A 14,881-nucleotide genomic window follows, 5' to 3' on the forward strand; every position below is an offset into this window, starting at 1 on the left:
TCATTTCTAACTCTTTGTTTTAAGTAAATGACTCTCCCTACATTTGACACATTTTCACAAAGTCGGTAGAGAGAAACAGTGAGATCTTTTTCAATAAGCCACTGTAAGGATTGCAGTTTTAGAAAGCGGAACGTAAATTCTGAGCATGTGTTCACTGCCGGACTCTTTACGTGTTGGATCAAAACACAATTGATAAAGCTCTATAAAGTTAGAAACAATACACCACTGATTTTCCGCTGAGGATACTTTCCTTTTATTAAAACAAAACTCACTCAGATACTGTCTGTTTTTATCCACGGACACATTCAGGAGTCAAAGAGAAAGTATAGACGTGTAAAACAGGATACAGATATATCCTGGTTGAATAAAGGTTTCCAAAAATTAATGATGATTATATCACAAATTAAAAAAGATCAGTTAAACTATATCAGGATTTTTCTGACCTTTAAAAAAAAAAAATCAAATGTCCACAGAAAGTATAACTCAACACCTTTGCTGCTACTTCTACTACATCTACTGATAATTTAACATTATCACAAATTGCAAATGTCAATTTGTGTGCAATAGTTGAATGAGTGGGTTGGGATTGAGATGGTGGTGGTTGGCCTGAAACTGAATAGAAAACAAAGTGATCTTATTTAAAGTCGCCCTCCACTCAAAAATATGTTTTCTTCTTGTTCCTAGAGTTGAATGTCTGACCTTCACTGTGCAGAATGATGTATGTGCAGATTTTGTTTTCACATTCATCTGCTGAAAGTGGAAAGTTTCTCTGAGCTCACTGAAAATCCAATATTAAGGGGCAGGCCTACAATCATGAACCAATCGTGGTCCAATAATCAACTTACAGTAGTGTGATGTGGAAAGTTGAAGCCTCCAGTGCACAAACACTGAGAATGGACTTTACAGTGAGGTAGGAGACATCTTCTGTGAAGTATTAAATTTCTGAAATAAAATATATTTGCATATTCATAGACTGGAATTTTTAATGAGGGAGAAGGAGCAGAATCCATTTTAAGGATCTTAACGTGGTAATTATACTTTTTGTAGACACACAATATTGTTCCAAGCAGAGTACTTTTATATGTCTTAGTACATGTCTGGAGAGGATCTTTAACTGCATGAAATTGTTTTTGTTGTCAGCATATTTTTGATCCTTATTTTGAAAGCGGCAGACAGGAAGTGTCTACCGTTGCTGGCGTCTTGACGTCACGGCTTGACTGTCAAGACTTTCGTTTTCCCTTCTGCAACAACAAAACCAATGTTGACGTTATAGTTGCTGCAGATTAGAGACATGGCAGGCCTGGAGGTGTTGTACAGCTCTGTGGCCGGCAGCATCAGCTGTCCACAGGACGCAGTCGTGTGTTTCGTTCACTGGGAAATGATAAAGAGCGGATACAGGTGCATCGGCTCTGGAGACGAGGTGAGTTCAATCGGCTAACGTTAGCTAACAACAACCGAACGTAACGTCAACGCTTTATAACGTTACACCAAACCCCCTTTAAAATCCAGCAGTTTAACGCTTCCTTTGTCATTCGCCAGTACTGCAGTTACGTTAATTTGAGTTGCTACTTTTGGAGAAATTTGTGTATATTTATGATTCATGAATTACGACTAACTTTCGACAAGATATTAACTTTGAGAATCGGTTTTCACTGCTCGCTGAATGATATGGTGTTAATGAAGAAGGCCAGAAGTTGATCTAGATTTTCATTAAAATGTGCTGCTTTGTGTATCAAACATACGCCGAACTGAAGAATGGTTCTTAACTGTACATGTAAAGGATTTATAGTCTGTATTTAGAGAAGTTATTCTCCTGTACTGCTCAGGAAGAGATTAAACAAGCCGGTTTTTCAATGGACTCTCGTATCATTAGTCGCTGACTCACTCTTTACTTGCTAATGAAAACCAGCTTCCTAAACCGGTTAGCTACGTAACCAACGTCAGTTATTGAACTGTAATAGGTTGCCATGTTTGCAACAAAAAAACCTACCAAACAAATACCACCAGCTGCATATATGAAAAAAACAAACTTAACAGAACAAACAAACAAAAAAAACATACAAAACCAGTCAAGTACATCAATTTATTTTCCATTTGGAAGCTCAATCAGCAGTTTAAAAACTTAATTATCAAAAAGAGGGGAAAAAATAAAGAAGCTTCCCGTTGTAGTTAAAAAATATAACTATTAATATAACTATATATTTAGAGGATACAAAATTAGAACAACATAAATACACAGTATATGCATATAATCCTCTTGTCCTATATATAGTTCACCATGTTCTATGATATTTTAACTCCAACTCTCTCCCTGACTCAAAATATCCCACCCATGTTAAAAATCTAGCTTTTGCTCTTTATTCTCACTAATATCCTTTTCAAGAGTCAGTTGATACTTCAGTAGTTGTCTTTTAGTGGCTTTAAATATATATGCTTCTGCCATCATAATGATGATGTTATTCAGCTTTTGTCCTTCTTCGTTTGTAATCCTCAAATCCCCAAGCATTATAGATAAAGGACAGCCATAGAAATTTGAATAATAAATGCCATGTTATCTCCAGTCATTTAATGCTGTACCACTTGGGGTCAGTCCAACTTAAACATTACGGTTTTATTTCCATAGAAATTCTGATGAGCTTGTCATGATGATACACACTCTCACTGTCCTCTAACCTTCACTATCTTACCTCTTTTTCTTTATCACTCTGTTTTTCTGTATCTATCCCCCTCTCATCCCACCTCCAGCCCCGCAGCAGTGATAAGAAGTCAGAGCTGCTGCCTGCTGACTGGAGCAGCAACAAGGAGTTGTACAGTCTGAGATATAAAGCCAAAGACGGTGACATCCAGTTGCTGCTCAAAGCTATCGCTGTGGATTCCACCTTGATCTTCAACCTGATGGTAGGAACACAAATCTCTTCACAGACTGTACCCGATGTCGCCACTACCAGCTGTCAGTTTTAAAAGTTGGACTCCTGAAAGAATTGATTTAGGACCCTGCTGCTTTTTTCTTGCCTGCACTACAAGCTAATTCAGGGAAACAATTATATCAAACATCTACATCTAAATTAGTTGAACACTTGAGGATTTAGTACACATCTCCTGCAGACAGATCTAAATCTGTTGTACTGTAAATTAACCAGAAACAGTGTTTACTGGTTTTCCTGAGGTTCAACATAATATTCTTGACTTGATCTCGTCTTCAAACAAACCTCAGCTGCGTCTGACTTTGGGACTTTCTTTGTTGGGAGTTCTATGTTGCCTGATTTTTAATCTCTATAAACAGATATCTCCATATGAATGCAGGAGAATGCAGAATGCATTTTGGTACTGGAAGTGTTCTGGTTTCTGTTTGTAGTCTGAGTTGTATCGACCAATCACATTTGAGCGAGCTTTGGTTGCATGCAGGTAAACAGTCTGTGTGGAGAGCAAAAGAGGCAGAACGCATTGACCGAAATGCAATCTCAGAACCTGTCAGCTATCATCTGACGATGCTTTTTATTAGCTTTTTTAAAACGTATCTATGTTTATATGCATATATCTGTTTACAGAGATTAGCCAAAATGTCGTCTGGATCGTCTCAAGTTGCTAATCAAACTGTAAACAATGACAGGTGCAGGGAAGAGGAAGTCTTGGCCTGCATATCTGTTATCAGGTTATTCGTTGGCTACGCTGGAACTCCTGAAATATTGGCTGTTGCCCCCAGAGGCTAAACTGTTGTCAGACAGATAATCGATGGGTCTTTAGATTGCCTGATTCTAGACGTTGCTTTACGCTGAATTTTCCCCAGAATTAGTTGTGTCTACTTGTGAGTGCTAGTGTTTTAGTACATGCTATGAAAACAAATCAAATGCAATCACCTGTATACGTTTCCTTTTATCGTTTGTTGCACCTCTGAACACACCTGACAGCACTGTTGGGTGAGGACAGAGATGTGCTCTGTATCACCTGTAGTCAAACCAAACAGTGATGTCACAGTAGCGTACACCTGTACATCACTGCAGCAAGGTGAGAACTTGCTTTGACCACTGGAGGTCAGCAAAGACAAGATTTTCAGGTGTTAAGCTGCTCTTTAAAGATGCCTCGTCTAGTTTTCCTGTAAACAAACAAAAATTATTTTTACCTTGAATGTTACTCACCAATAAACGCGTTGAATGCATTTCCTTCTTCATAAAACATTTGCAAAGCAGATTTTTATAAACATTTTAAAACCTGCATTGTTTACATCAATGTTTCCTTGCCGTCGTCTTCTTCTCTGCCTTTGCTGCCACATTGCTGAGTATCTTGGCATGTTGTCGCAGTCGATCAGTGGAATAGAGTGAAACCGTCAGCAGGATTGTGCATTGTGTCACCTGCACGTGTGTCTGTATGCGCATGCAAACAAACAAACAAAACAGCTCCATAAAGAGCCGAAGTCAAACCAGAACTTCCTGTTTTAACATGCTAATAACTAAAAATCCAACCTTGGAACTGAAGCTTTCTCAACAGTATGTCAGGCGGCTCGCTTCATATAAGGACGGGAGTTTTTTTTTTAATCTTATATAATTTATTCAATATTAATGGTTTTTAGCAGCCTTTAACGAACATCATTTCCCATAAGCCCTAGATGTTCACGGGCTAAATGTCACAGTTCAACAGAGGAGTCGAGTCCATGAGCGAGTGGAGGGGTTGTGGCAAGTTCAGACATGTCTGTAATAACAGCAGGACAGTCGGGTAGATTAGAAATTACAAAGCGTTGGAGAGTTTTATGGATATGTACCCGCGCTGCCATGCTTGTAGTTTTTTCATGGGAAATGTTTTTTCTGCGCTTGCCATGTAATTGTTTAACTATCTTAAAATAACCATCTATCTGACGTTTCTTTTGTGCTTATTTTATGTACTTTGTTGCTTTGCTGGCGCCTTTGATAAATAAAATCTACCCGACGGCGTCATCTCACCGTCGGTCAGACTAGCTGCTAGTTTTAAACTCAAGCTGTGTTTTCTTTAGTCTGTGGCCCATCATGTCAATTAGATCTCCAACCTAACAGTAGTGATAAATGAGATGTTGTTTTCTACCTGGAAGTTACTGTAAACAAACATGTTGTTTCTATAGAGGTCAAAATCTTCACAGGGTACCTTTAATATTCATGGTCTGCTCAGTTTGGCCTCATATGTAGTCTGATGTCATTGGTTATTTTTGGCTCAGTAGCCTTTTTTGATTTGCTGAAACAACAAATCTATAACAGGTATTGATCTTTTTCTTGTATGTTTCTGTGTTTGTGTGTCTGTGTGTGTGTGTATATATGTGTGTTTGTGAAGAACTCCAGCACACAGCAGGTGTCGGACTTGACGGTGAACATCAGCGATCATGTGGATGCTGACCAGTTGCGCAACTTTGACAGGTTGGTGTGTGATTATTCATCGTCCGAGGACTCATTTTCACAATCACAGTGAGAAATACCAGCATTTATTCACTAGCGATGAAGAGCTGCGACCTCATCAACCAGATGTTTAAATAATGCAGTGAAGACAAACTGATCAAGAAGCTTAGTCGGCTTTATTTCCATAAAAATGATCTATCGTTGTTTTCAGTGTATTCAAGGACGCAGACAGTTTGTCAGAGAAGGTGAAGACTCAGCTGCTTCCCTCCCAGGACAGACCGAAGGGACAGAAGACGGAGAGGAAGAGTCGGAGGGATGAGGAGGAGGAGGAGCAGCAGAGACGAAGAGGAGAGGACAGCGACCCCCTCCGCATCCCCAACAGACATCCTCGCCAGGGAACACAGCCGCACTGGTCAGTAACGTCAGGAAGAAGAATATGTCTTTCTTTGTGTTTAACTCACAGACGTTTACACACATTAAACTATATATAATTATCTTCTAAAAGCCACAATAGTAATTCCAGGTTAACTGCAGGTTTGTCTTAAAATACACTGATTTTAGCTTCCTTAAGAAAAAGCCTTTACAGGGTATTAAAAGTCTTAAATATTGTCTCTTGCCTGCTGTCGGCAGTAAAGTTGGTCATTAAATATTTTTTGATTGTTGGCTGTCGGAAGATGTTCCTAATCTATAAACTACAAGTGAGACTGGTGCAACAACATCAGTCAGCACCATCAGACCTGCAGCAAACACCATCACTGCTGCAGCTTCAGTAGCTCAGAAGCTCATCGGCTCACCGCGGACGAGTCAAGATTTCAGCAAACATTTAATCCCGAGTGTGACAGAGAACAAAAACACTACAAACGTGCGAAGGACTTGATTTTGAAATGGTTTCCCACACATTCACACACAAATACACAACAACCGCCTCCTAACTCTCATCTCTCGCACGCACACACAAACACGCACACACACACCTCTCACGACATGCTGAGGTTGTGGTTTGTAGGAAGTCTAGACAGAGGAGCTGTTGGTCGACTACAACTGCAGAGAGTAAATGAGGACAGAGCAGTGTGGGCAGTGTGTGTGTGTGTGTGTGTGTGTGTGTGTGTGTGTGTGTGTGTGTGTGTGTGTAATGGTTGGGGGGGGGGTTGCCACTGCAGTATCTATTCAATATTTACAGCAGGGAGAGAGTGAGTGAGGAAGTTTGGGCCAGAACTGTGTGTGCTTGTCTATATTTGTGAGGACCGATTTGAGATTTAGACCTTGAGAGAGTGAGGACGTTGTTGTCATGATTGTTTGGGGTTTGGTTTTAGGGTTCAGGTTAGAAGTGGATCTGTGTTTAGTTTAGGGGAAGGGTTGGGTTTAAGGCATGTAGTTGTCATATTGTAATGGCAAAGGAACATGTCACCCAGTGCAGCGGTGTGGAGCCAGAAGTGACCATATTTGGAAGAGAGGGTGGAGCTGACCCTAATGCTAGCTGCTAGCTGCTAGCTTGGTTAACACAGTGCATTTACAGTTCATAGTTAACTGTGATAATGCTAATGCTAATTTTGGCTAGCGAAAAACAAGCTTAAAAGAAAAATGTAGTGAGCAGCTGACTCCTTGGAGAGGCTTTTACTATAACCGTATACTGAACAAGACTTTTTTTAGGCGACCAAAATGTTACAATCAACTTTCATGAACTGAAAACACTAAAATAGCAACAGCTACGTCTATGCTCATATTCTAATCTGGGGTTACAACAGGTAAGGTACATAACCAACTTGTCGCCGTGGTAGTGACATGTCAATCACAATGTAGCCACACTTAAAGCATACGCTGCTTTATTATCTATTCATCATCCTTATTCATCATCTATTTACTCTAGATGGGACCATAACTTACAAAATGAACATCATGCTGGCTTAGAGTGCAGGTTTAAGGCACTTCTGCATCGGCTTCACTTTTCAGACCCGGAGCTTGCCGCTTTGTTTGACGTAACCTCTGGAGTGGCCAAAAATCGGCCGTGACGCAGCTTCCTGAAGCTGACCAATCAGGACAGAGTGAGCTCATCAGGAGGCGGGGCCTTAAAGAGACAGGAGCTAAAACGGCCTGTTTCAGACAGAGGCTGAACTGAGGGGATGCATGAAGGGCCAGTATAAGATAAATAAGGAGTTTTTAACTGGAAATCATGCAAAGATATTCCAGTAGAGCCCCAGAATAAAAAATATAGACCTGGAAATGTGCAGAATACATCCCCTGTAAGGTTCAGGTAAAGAGCTAGAGAATGCATTATGTCAATGAGGGTCCTCATAAGGATAGACGTACAACCAGATGTGTGTGTGTGTGTGTGTGTGTGTGTGTGTGTGTGTGTGTGTTTGTGTGTGTGTGTGAGCTGCAGGTCAGATTCACTCCTTTTCACTTCTTGTCTCATCTGCCTCCCCTCCTCCTCCTCTCCTCCCCCTCCGTCCGCTTAGCTGTGACCAGATCAGATGAGATGTGAGGTGATGTCAGCACTTTATCGACCTCGCTGCTGTCGCCTCCTTGTCCTCAGAGAAAGACGCAGAGGGGGGAGAGAGAGAGAGAGAGAGAGAGACGGGGAGAGGGAGCAGATCAAAACAATGACAGATGGAGAGAAAGTAAACCAAAATCTGACAGTGTGAGGAAAGTCGTAATGGGAGAGAAAATAAGAAAAACAGTTAAGAGGCAGAGAAGAGGGAGAGAAAGGACGAAGGAGCGATAGAGATACAGAGAGACAAGGAGACAAGGAATGATGAATGAGAAAGCAAAACCCGAGTCAGGGCTGCGGAGAGCTGAAAGTGTGAGAAACAGGCAGGAGACAGAGAGGAGGAGATGGGATCTGGACAGAGATAAAAGACATTTCTTCTTTTAGTGCTACTTTTATATACTTTGTTCTATTTTATTGACAATTTAATAGTTTTATTCTATTCTAATATAACATATTTTAATATATTGTCTGTGTGTGGCGTGTAGGCGGCTATAACTGCTTTTCATTATGCAAACCTGAATAGTGTCATGACATTAAAACAACCTTGAACATTGAAAAGATGGAGCGACAGGAAAGATCCAGAACATCTGAAGGCAGGTTGGATCAGATACAAAGAAAGACGACACAGTTACAAAAGAGCTTCTGCTACAGTGTTTTTCATCCATTTATTTAGTTAATTAGTTCATTAGGAATATTATTATATTATTAGCATTTAAAACAATACAGTACAGGACGAACATCAGAGACACAAAATGAACAAACAACCTGATTTAAAATACATAAATACTGAACAATAAAGAGTTTTTTTTAAATGGGAGAAGTGCCAGATGTTCATCCATTGGAACAAAAACAAATCCAATAGAAAGTAAACTCAAGCCTGACTGTGATTAATTATGAATAACTGCAATGATGAGTCAATGAGAATGAATCACCAGCTATTTTTATAATCTATTAACAGTTCTGAGTCATTTTTTTTTTATAAGAAGAAAAGATTTATTTCTCTGATTAAAGCCTCTCAAATGTGAATATTTTCTGGTTTCTTTAATCTTCTATGACAGTAAACTGAATATCTTTGAGTTGTGAACTGTTGGTCGAGACAAAACAAGACATTTTATAGACCAAACGACCTATTAATGGAGAAAATAATCGTTAGCTGCAGCCCTAATGGGATGATTAATGGGTGAAAGTCATTTATAATGTTGAGGTTTACATCAAAATAAACTTTAAAGCTACTTTAATCTAAATATGTTGTTAATGTATTAAATGATGTGTAATTCGTTGGTCGTGGTTCGTAGTGATAAACATACAGAGAGTTATCAGCGACTCTGCAGACTCCTCTCGGCTTTAACGGAGCTTTTATAGCCAGTTTCAGCTCATTGTTTATCTGTCCGGCTGCAACTTTACTGTTTCGGTTCACTCTCAGTTCACAGACACAGTTAGCTGTAGACTAGCTGGTGAACATAGTGGAGACATTTAAGCAGCTAAAGAGCCAGATATTCCCCTCGGGAGTCGGTAGAGAGCAAAAATAGAGCTAAAAGAGAGTGAATACTGGACTTATAGTCACCAGGAGGACAGAAACACGACTCCATGATTATGAGAATGAAGGATAACGTTGCTCTGAATGTGTGTGTGTGTGTGTGTGCAGGTTGGAAAGACACATTTATATACAGTTTGTTATCTGTGTGTGTGTGTGTGTTTCAGGCCCGACCCCATGGTTCCTCCGTTTGCAGCCGGAGGTGCAGATCTGGATCCTTTCGGGTGAGTCTCTCTCTCTCTCTCTTGTCCGTCCCCTCATAATAAATCCTACAAATGATTTTATGGAAGTCATTTTCAGATATGTATTTAAGCATCAGTCTGGTTTTGTTCTAATCTGGGATTTTGGGGGATAAAGAGTCAGTCTACCACAGTAACACACAGACAGACAGACAGACAGACAGACAGCAGCGGATTACTGGCGCTTGTCCAGACTCCCCTCCGCCAGCTAAATATGAAGCACAAACATCAGAGCTTCAGGAGGCGCACTGCGGGGGAAAATACCGAACCAAAGCAATCCAGCAGCACACGCTGAGTCTGTGTTTAGTCTCTCCATTAATGTTTCATCAATTTAAGCTTATTTATTGACCTTAAACAGACTTTGCAATTGAAGTGTGGTCACGCCGAGGCTCTTTTTAAATCACAGAACGGTCAAGGTTGATTTAAACTGTAACGGATATTGATTGTTTGTAGATGATTTATTCACAGTGAAGTGAAAAAAAAGAGACTTCTTTCTCACCTACTTAGTGAGTTTTATTTCTTTAATTTTAATGGTAAAATATCACTAATTTAACTCAAAACTTCAGCAATAAAAGCATCACAGAGGTTTAAACGATCTTACACCAGGGTCTGGGTGAATACTCATAAAACCGTTCAATGCACACGTAGTTCGGCTCAAGTTTAATCACCGTTCTTAAATTCATCCGCTACCCAACCTGTAACCATGGCAACATGAAAGAGCACAGCTGTCAAAGCTTTCTCGTTATGAAGTTTTGACGAATGAGACGCACCAGAGGAAAAAGAAATGGAGAGGAAGAAAAGAAAGAAACGAGGAATGTCCGACACCCGAAGAGCTTAAAATGATAGAAGAAGAGAAGAATGAGATTAATACAACTTTCTCTTTCTCTACCAAAAACAAAACAACATGATGTGGAGACAAACTCTGTGGTTATGCTTAATAACACCTTATGTGAATTTTATGCCTCGTTGTCATGACAACGGTAAGCTCTTGCTTCATAACCTTTCGATTTTGAGCACAAAACTTTCACCAAAAATGTGCGAATGCTTTAATGTTATAATGTAGGCAAATGACCATAATATAAGCAGGATAATCAACTTGTAGGTGAACGTTCAACAGTTTTAAGGCTTCTCGTCTCGCCTTAAAACTGTTGAACGCACACCTACTCATTGATTATCTCTTACTTCCTCCATCAAATAAAACTCCCGCTGATATGCTATTGGTTTGAACTTTTGAGAAATATCAGTGTCCTGCCAATAATCAGACAGTCATGAAACTGAAATTAAGAGGAAAAAGTTTGTGAATGAAAGAGACAAACACATTTCCTTCTCTTAAATCCTCCCTCGACTCTTCTCTCTCTCCCCCTCTCCCCCTCTCTCTCTCTCTCTCTCTCTCTCTCTCCCTCTCTCTCTCTGACCTCGCAGGTCTCGCGGCGGTGGCGGGATGATCGTTGACCCGTTGAGGTCGGGGTATCCTCGCTCTGGTTTCGACCCCTCCAGCGGGATACCAGACATCCTGCCTCCCGGAGCCGTTCCCCCCGGAGCCCGCTTCGACCCGTTCGGACCCGTCGGACGACACAGGCCAGGGTGAGACGCGCACACACACACACACACGCACACACACACGCACACACACACACACACGTCTCTTTGTCCATTTGAAGGATAAGTTCACAATTCTTCAAGTCTGTCTTAAAATAAAACACACATGCTCATATGTACATTATGACACTGAAGAGATCCTTCCTAATGTGGATCCAGTGATGCTGAACAAGATCCACAGTCCTCGTCCTCGTCTGAAGCCCACATGAGGCTGAGTTAGTCAAATAAAGTGTGTTTCTTTAAAAGTTACAGTAATTTTAGTGTGAATTTTAGTGAGCGCTCATAGAACTACATAGAACTGTGTAAAAATGATCAAAATTAACACCTCATCGTACCAGAGGAAATGTGACTACTTGCACGTTTAAATAAATCAATCAAACCAATGTGCATCCATCATCGTTTAGTTAAAATGATCTAGTTAATTAATTCAGTAACAGTTTATATAGCCTACGCTTCCAAACCCTGCACAACCAACTGCATTATCACTTTGCAAAACTCAATATGCAGGCAGTGAAGCGGCACCGTAGGCAGCAGCCACGTAGACGAGTCTTATTTTTGTAATAGTTTATGTGGCTACAAACATGGAGTCTGTGTAGCAGATAACCTGCTCCGCCCCGTCTACGTGACTCAACGTGTCCGTGCCTGGTGTATTTCAGCCGTAGACCTCTGCTGTTGTCCATAAAGTATTAAAAACATGTCAACGAGCCACACTGCTGACATTTCTTCATCATCACGTCTCTTCATTATGAAGAGTTTGGTCATGTTAGTTTATATAGAAATGGCTCCAGATACTAAAAACAGTGATCAAGTTTTCACTCTCAGGAGAGCAGTTCTGTGTAAACACGGTTCTGTTTACAGCTTCATCAGGAGATGGGAGACTGTCGTGTCCTCACACAGACAGCTGCTCTGATGACTTGTCCTCCTGTCCTGTGCACGAGCATGAATGCCCCCTGCTGATTGGCTGGGATAGTGTCGTGTGGATCAGTCCGAGCCACTTTATGTGTATGAACACCGGATTTTTTTTCAGCGCACATACAGAACAGACAGCTAGCGGACTGTGAGGAGGCAAAGATTATTAATCTTGTCTGTTGTCTGACTAAACTTCTCTCTGCAAGCTTTTGTTTGTACTCAACCAAAGATCATTTGTGAGGGAAGAAGCTCCACTCTGAAGGTTTCTTTAGTTGCAACAGAGCGAGACGTTTTCTCCTCAGATGATGTCATCTTCTGTGGTCACATTCTCCAGTCAAACTTTCATTCATATATCAATAATTTAAGATAATCAACTTAATAGTTTTGAATGAGGACCTTCAGTATTTGACACAAGAAAAATAAATCATGTTAAATCTTGGTCACACTGTTTATTTTTATGTGTTTAATTTAGTCAACACTGCATATCTTCTGCTGCTCTGTATATTATTATTATTTTTACTCTAATTTTCAGGTTGTAGTTTGTGTGCACTGAGCAGCTGTGTCTTTTAGATAAATATAAGTTATAAATTATATAACAGTAATAACATTGCCGTGTGTCTGTGTTTATTTTTTAGGCCGGATCCAGACCACATGCCACCACCCGGCTATGATGACATGTTCATGTAGTAACCAGCAATGTTTCCTGCTTTTCTACTTCCTGTTTGCTACTCACAACGACATCCTGTCTACTAGCCAATAGGAGGCAGGGGAGAAAGTTGTCATCTTCACCTCCTTCAGGGTTGGGTTTGATCTAGTTTAGTTGCCTGAAAATAATATTTTTGCCTTTTTTTATTTTGAGAAGTTAGAGTAAGTTGTTTTTCTAATCGTTCATTTCATACAACTAATGTGTAACTTTTGTAGAACTGGCGTTAAATATACATCAACAGATCAGACAAACTGTCTAATGTAAAATATGTTTTTTGATGTCAAACTGACAGAATAAAAGCTCTTTTTTTTTGTATTACAAGTTAAAACACAACATCAAACTAGAATAAATTGACCGATTAAATTACTCATCTAATCTCATATTTTGTCTCGTTTACTGGCGTCTGAAAATCTGGAAATTGTGTATTGCGAAGCGTTGAGTTAACGTTTAAAAACAGGCGAGTAGAGTCGAGTTGAGTTGGTACCACGTAGAGGAAATGACGTAGTGAGACGGCATCTGGTCTGTTGAATCTTTTATTTCTCTCCAAAAGAAAAACCCTCTTTCCTCTGGTTCCTGATCGATAGAAGAAAGACGAGATAGTTTGTTTAGATTCTCATGATCCCATTGAACTGCATCCTGTAGTTTATATTTATTCATAGAAGAGAACAACTCCTTGAATTTTCTTGTATTTCTGTTGTGGATACATTGGGAAGTTTGAAATATTAGAAATCTGTACAGTTTGTTTGGACTGTTGTTGATTGAACAACACAGTTGATGAAGTGTATCTCCTGCAAAAACATCTAATAAAAATCTTACCTGACATTCGGGGCTGTGTTGTTGTTGTTGTCGTCATATTTCATGGCAGTGAAAGAAAAAGACGCTGAAATGTGAGTCTTGAAGGTAAAACTTAACATATTTTATGTCAACTACTCTGTAGTTCAGTTTCTTTTAATTAGGACATATAAAATATCACTTTTTAGAACCAAATATCACTGAAAGTCATCCACAATTTCATACAAAACATGTTTTTCCACTTACCTGTAGTGCATCTAGTCATGCTTTTAGCTTTGTTCATATTTCCTGAAGTTTTGAAACATCCTGAGACGTCTGCTGCTACCCATTACTGACAGTTAAATAATCAGAAAATGACTTTTGAAAAACACAGCTTACTTTCCAACAGTTTTCATTTGGAGTTACTGAATTTTTTTAAGCAAAGGTAGAAAAAATCTGAAAAAATCTACAACAAGTTTTCTTTCTCTAGCAACACAAGACATAAACACACAAAAAAGACAAAATCCCTCCGTTTCCTCTCTGGGTTACAAAATGACCTGAACTACAGATGCTAAAGTCAGCAGTGGAAGAAGTACTTAGATACTTTACTGAAGTAAAAGTACTAATACATCAATGTAAAAATACTCCATTACAACTAAAGTCCTGCATGAAAAATCCTACAACGGTGAAACTACAGTAGTATTAGCAGTGAAATGTAGTTAAAGTATTGCAGTAAACTGACTTATATATTATTATATATGACATCATTAGATTATTAATAGTGAAGCATCAGTGTTAGAGCAGCATGTTACTGTTGTAGCTGCTGGAGGTGGAGCTAGTTTACACTACTTTATACACAGTTAGCTAGTTTAGTCCACTGGTTCCCAATCTAGGGGTCGGGGCCCCTCCAAAGGGTCAGCAGATAAATCTGAGGGGTTGTGAGATGATTAATGGGAGAGGAAAGAAGAAAAAACAAAGTTCTGATACACAAATCTGTTTTCAGTTTTTGGATTTTTTCTCTAATTTTTGCTGAAATATTGGATCATTTGAACATTTATTGAAATGAAAGCATATGAGAAGTTTAGAGGGAAAAATCACTATTTGGTGGAGCTGTTAACAACTCATAGACATGTGAAATTCGACCCCGACTACACACTGCTTTTTGTAAGACGTCAAAAGCCAAAAAGGTTGGAAACCACTGGTTTCATCTTTAACAATGTGTTGTATTTTAAAAGCTTGTTATATTATCCATTGTGTCAAATTTGCATCTGAAAAGTA

The 14,881-nt window shown here is 39.6% G+C and overlaps 1 protein-coding gene across 1 annotated transcript; it reads left to right on the plus strand.

Annotated features, from left to right (window-relative positions):
- Nucleotides 1–1,183: 1,183 nt before the first annotated feature.
- psmf1 (proteasome inhibitor subunit 1) lies at nucleotides 1,184–13,657 on the plus strand. The gene is made up of 7 exons (XM_042407653.1): nucleotides 1,184–1,420; nucleotides 2,746–2,898; nucleotides 5,296–5,378; nucleotides 5,569–5,769; nucleotides 9,547–9,603; nucleotides 11,041–11,202; nucleotides 12,762–13,657. Exons 1-7 carry the CDS (start codon nucleotides 1,292–1,294, stop codon nucleotides 12,811–12,813), a joined length of 837 nt encoding a protein of 278 aa, XP_042263587.1. The 5' UTR covers nucleotides 1,184–1,291; the 3' UTR covers nucleotides 12,814–13,657.
- The last annotated feature ends 1,224 nt before the right edge of the window (nucleotides 13,658–14,881 follow it).

Source organism: Thunnus maccoyii, chromosome 3 (assembly GCF_910596095.1).
Source record: "Thunnus maccoyii chromosome 3, fThuMac1.1, whole genome shotgun sequence".
Lineage (NCBI taxonomy): Eukaryota > Metazoa > Chordata > Actinopteri > Scombriformes > Scombridae > Thunnus > Thunnus maccoyii.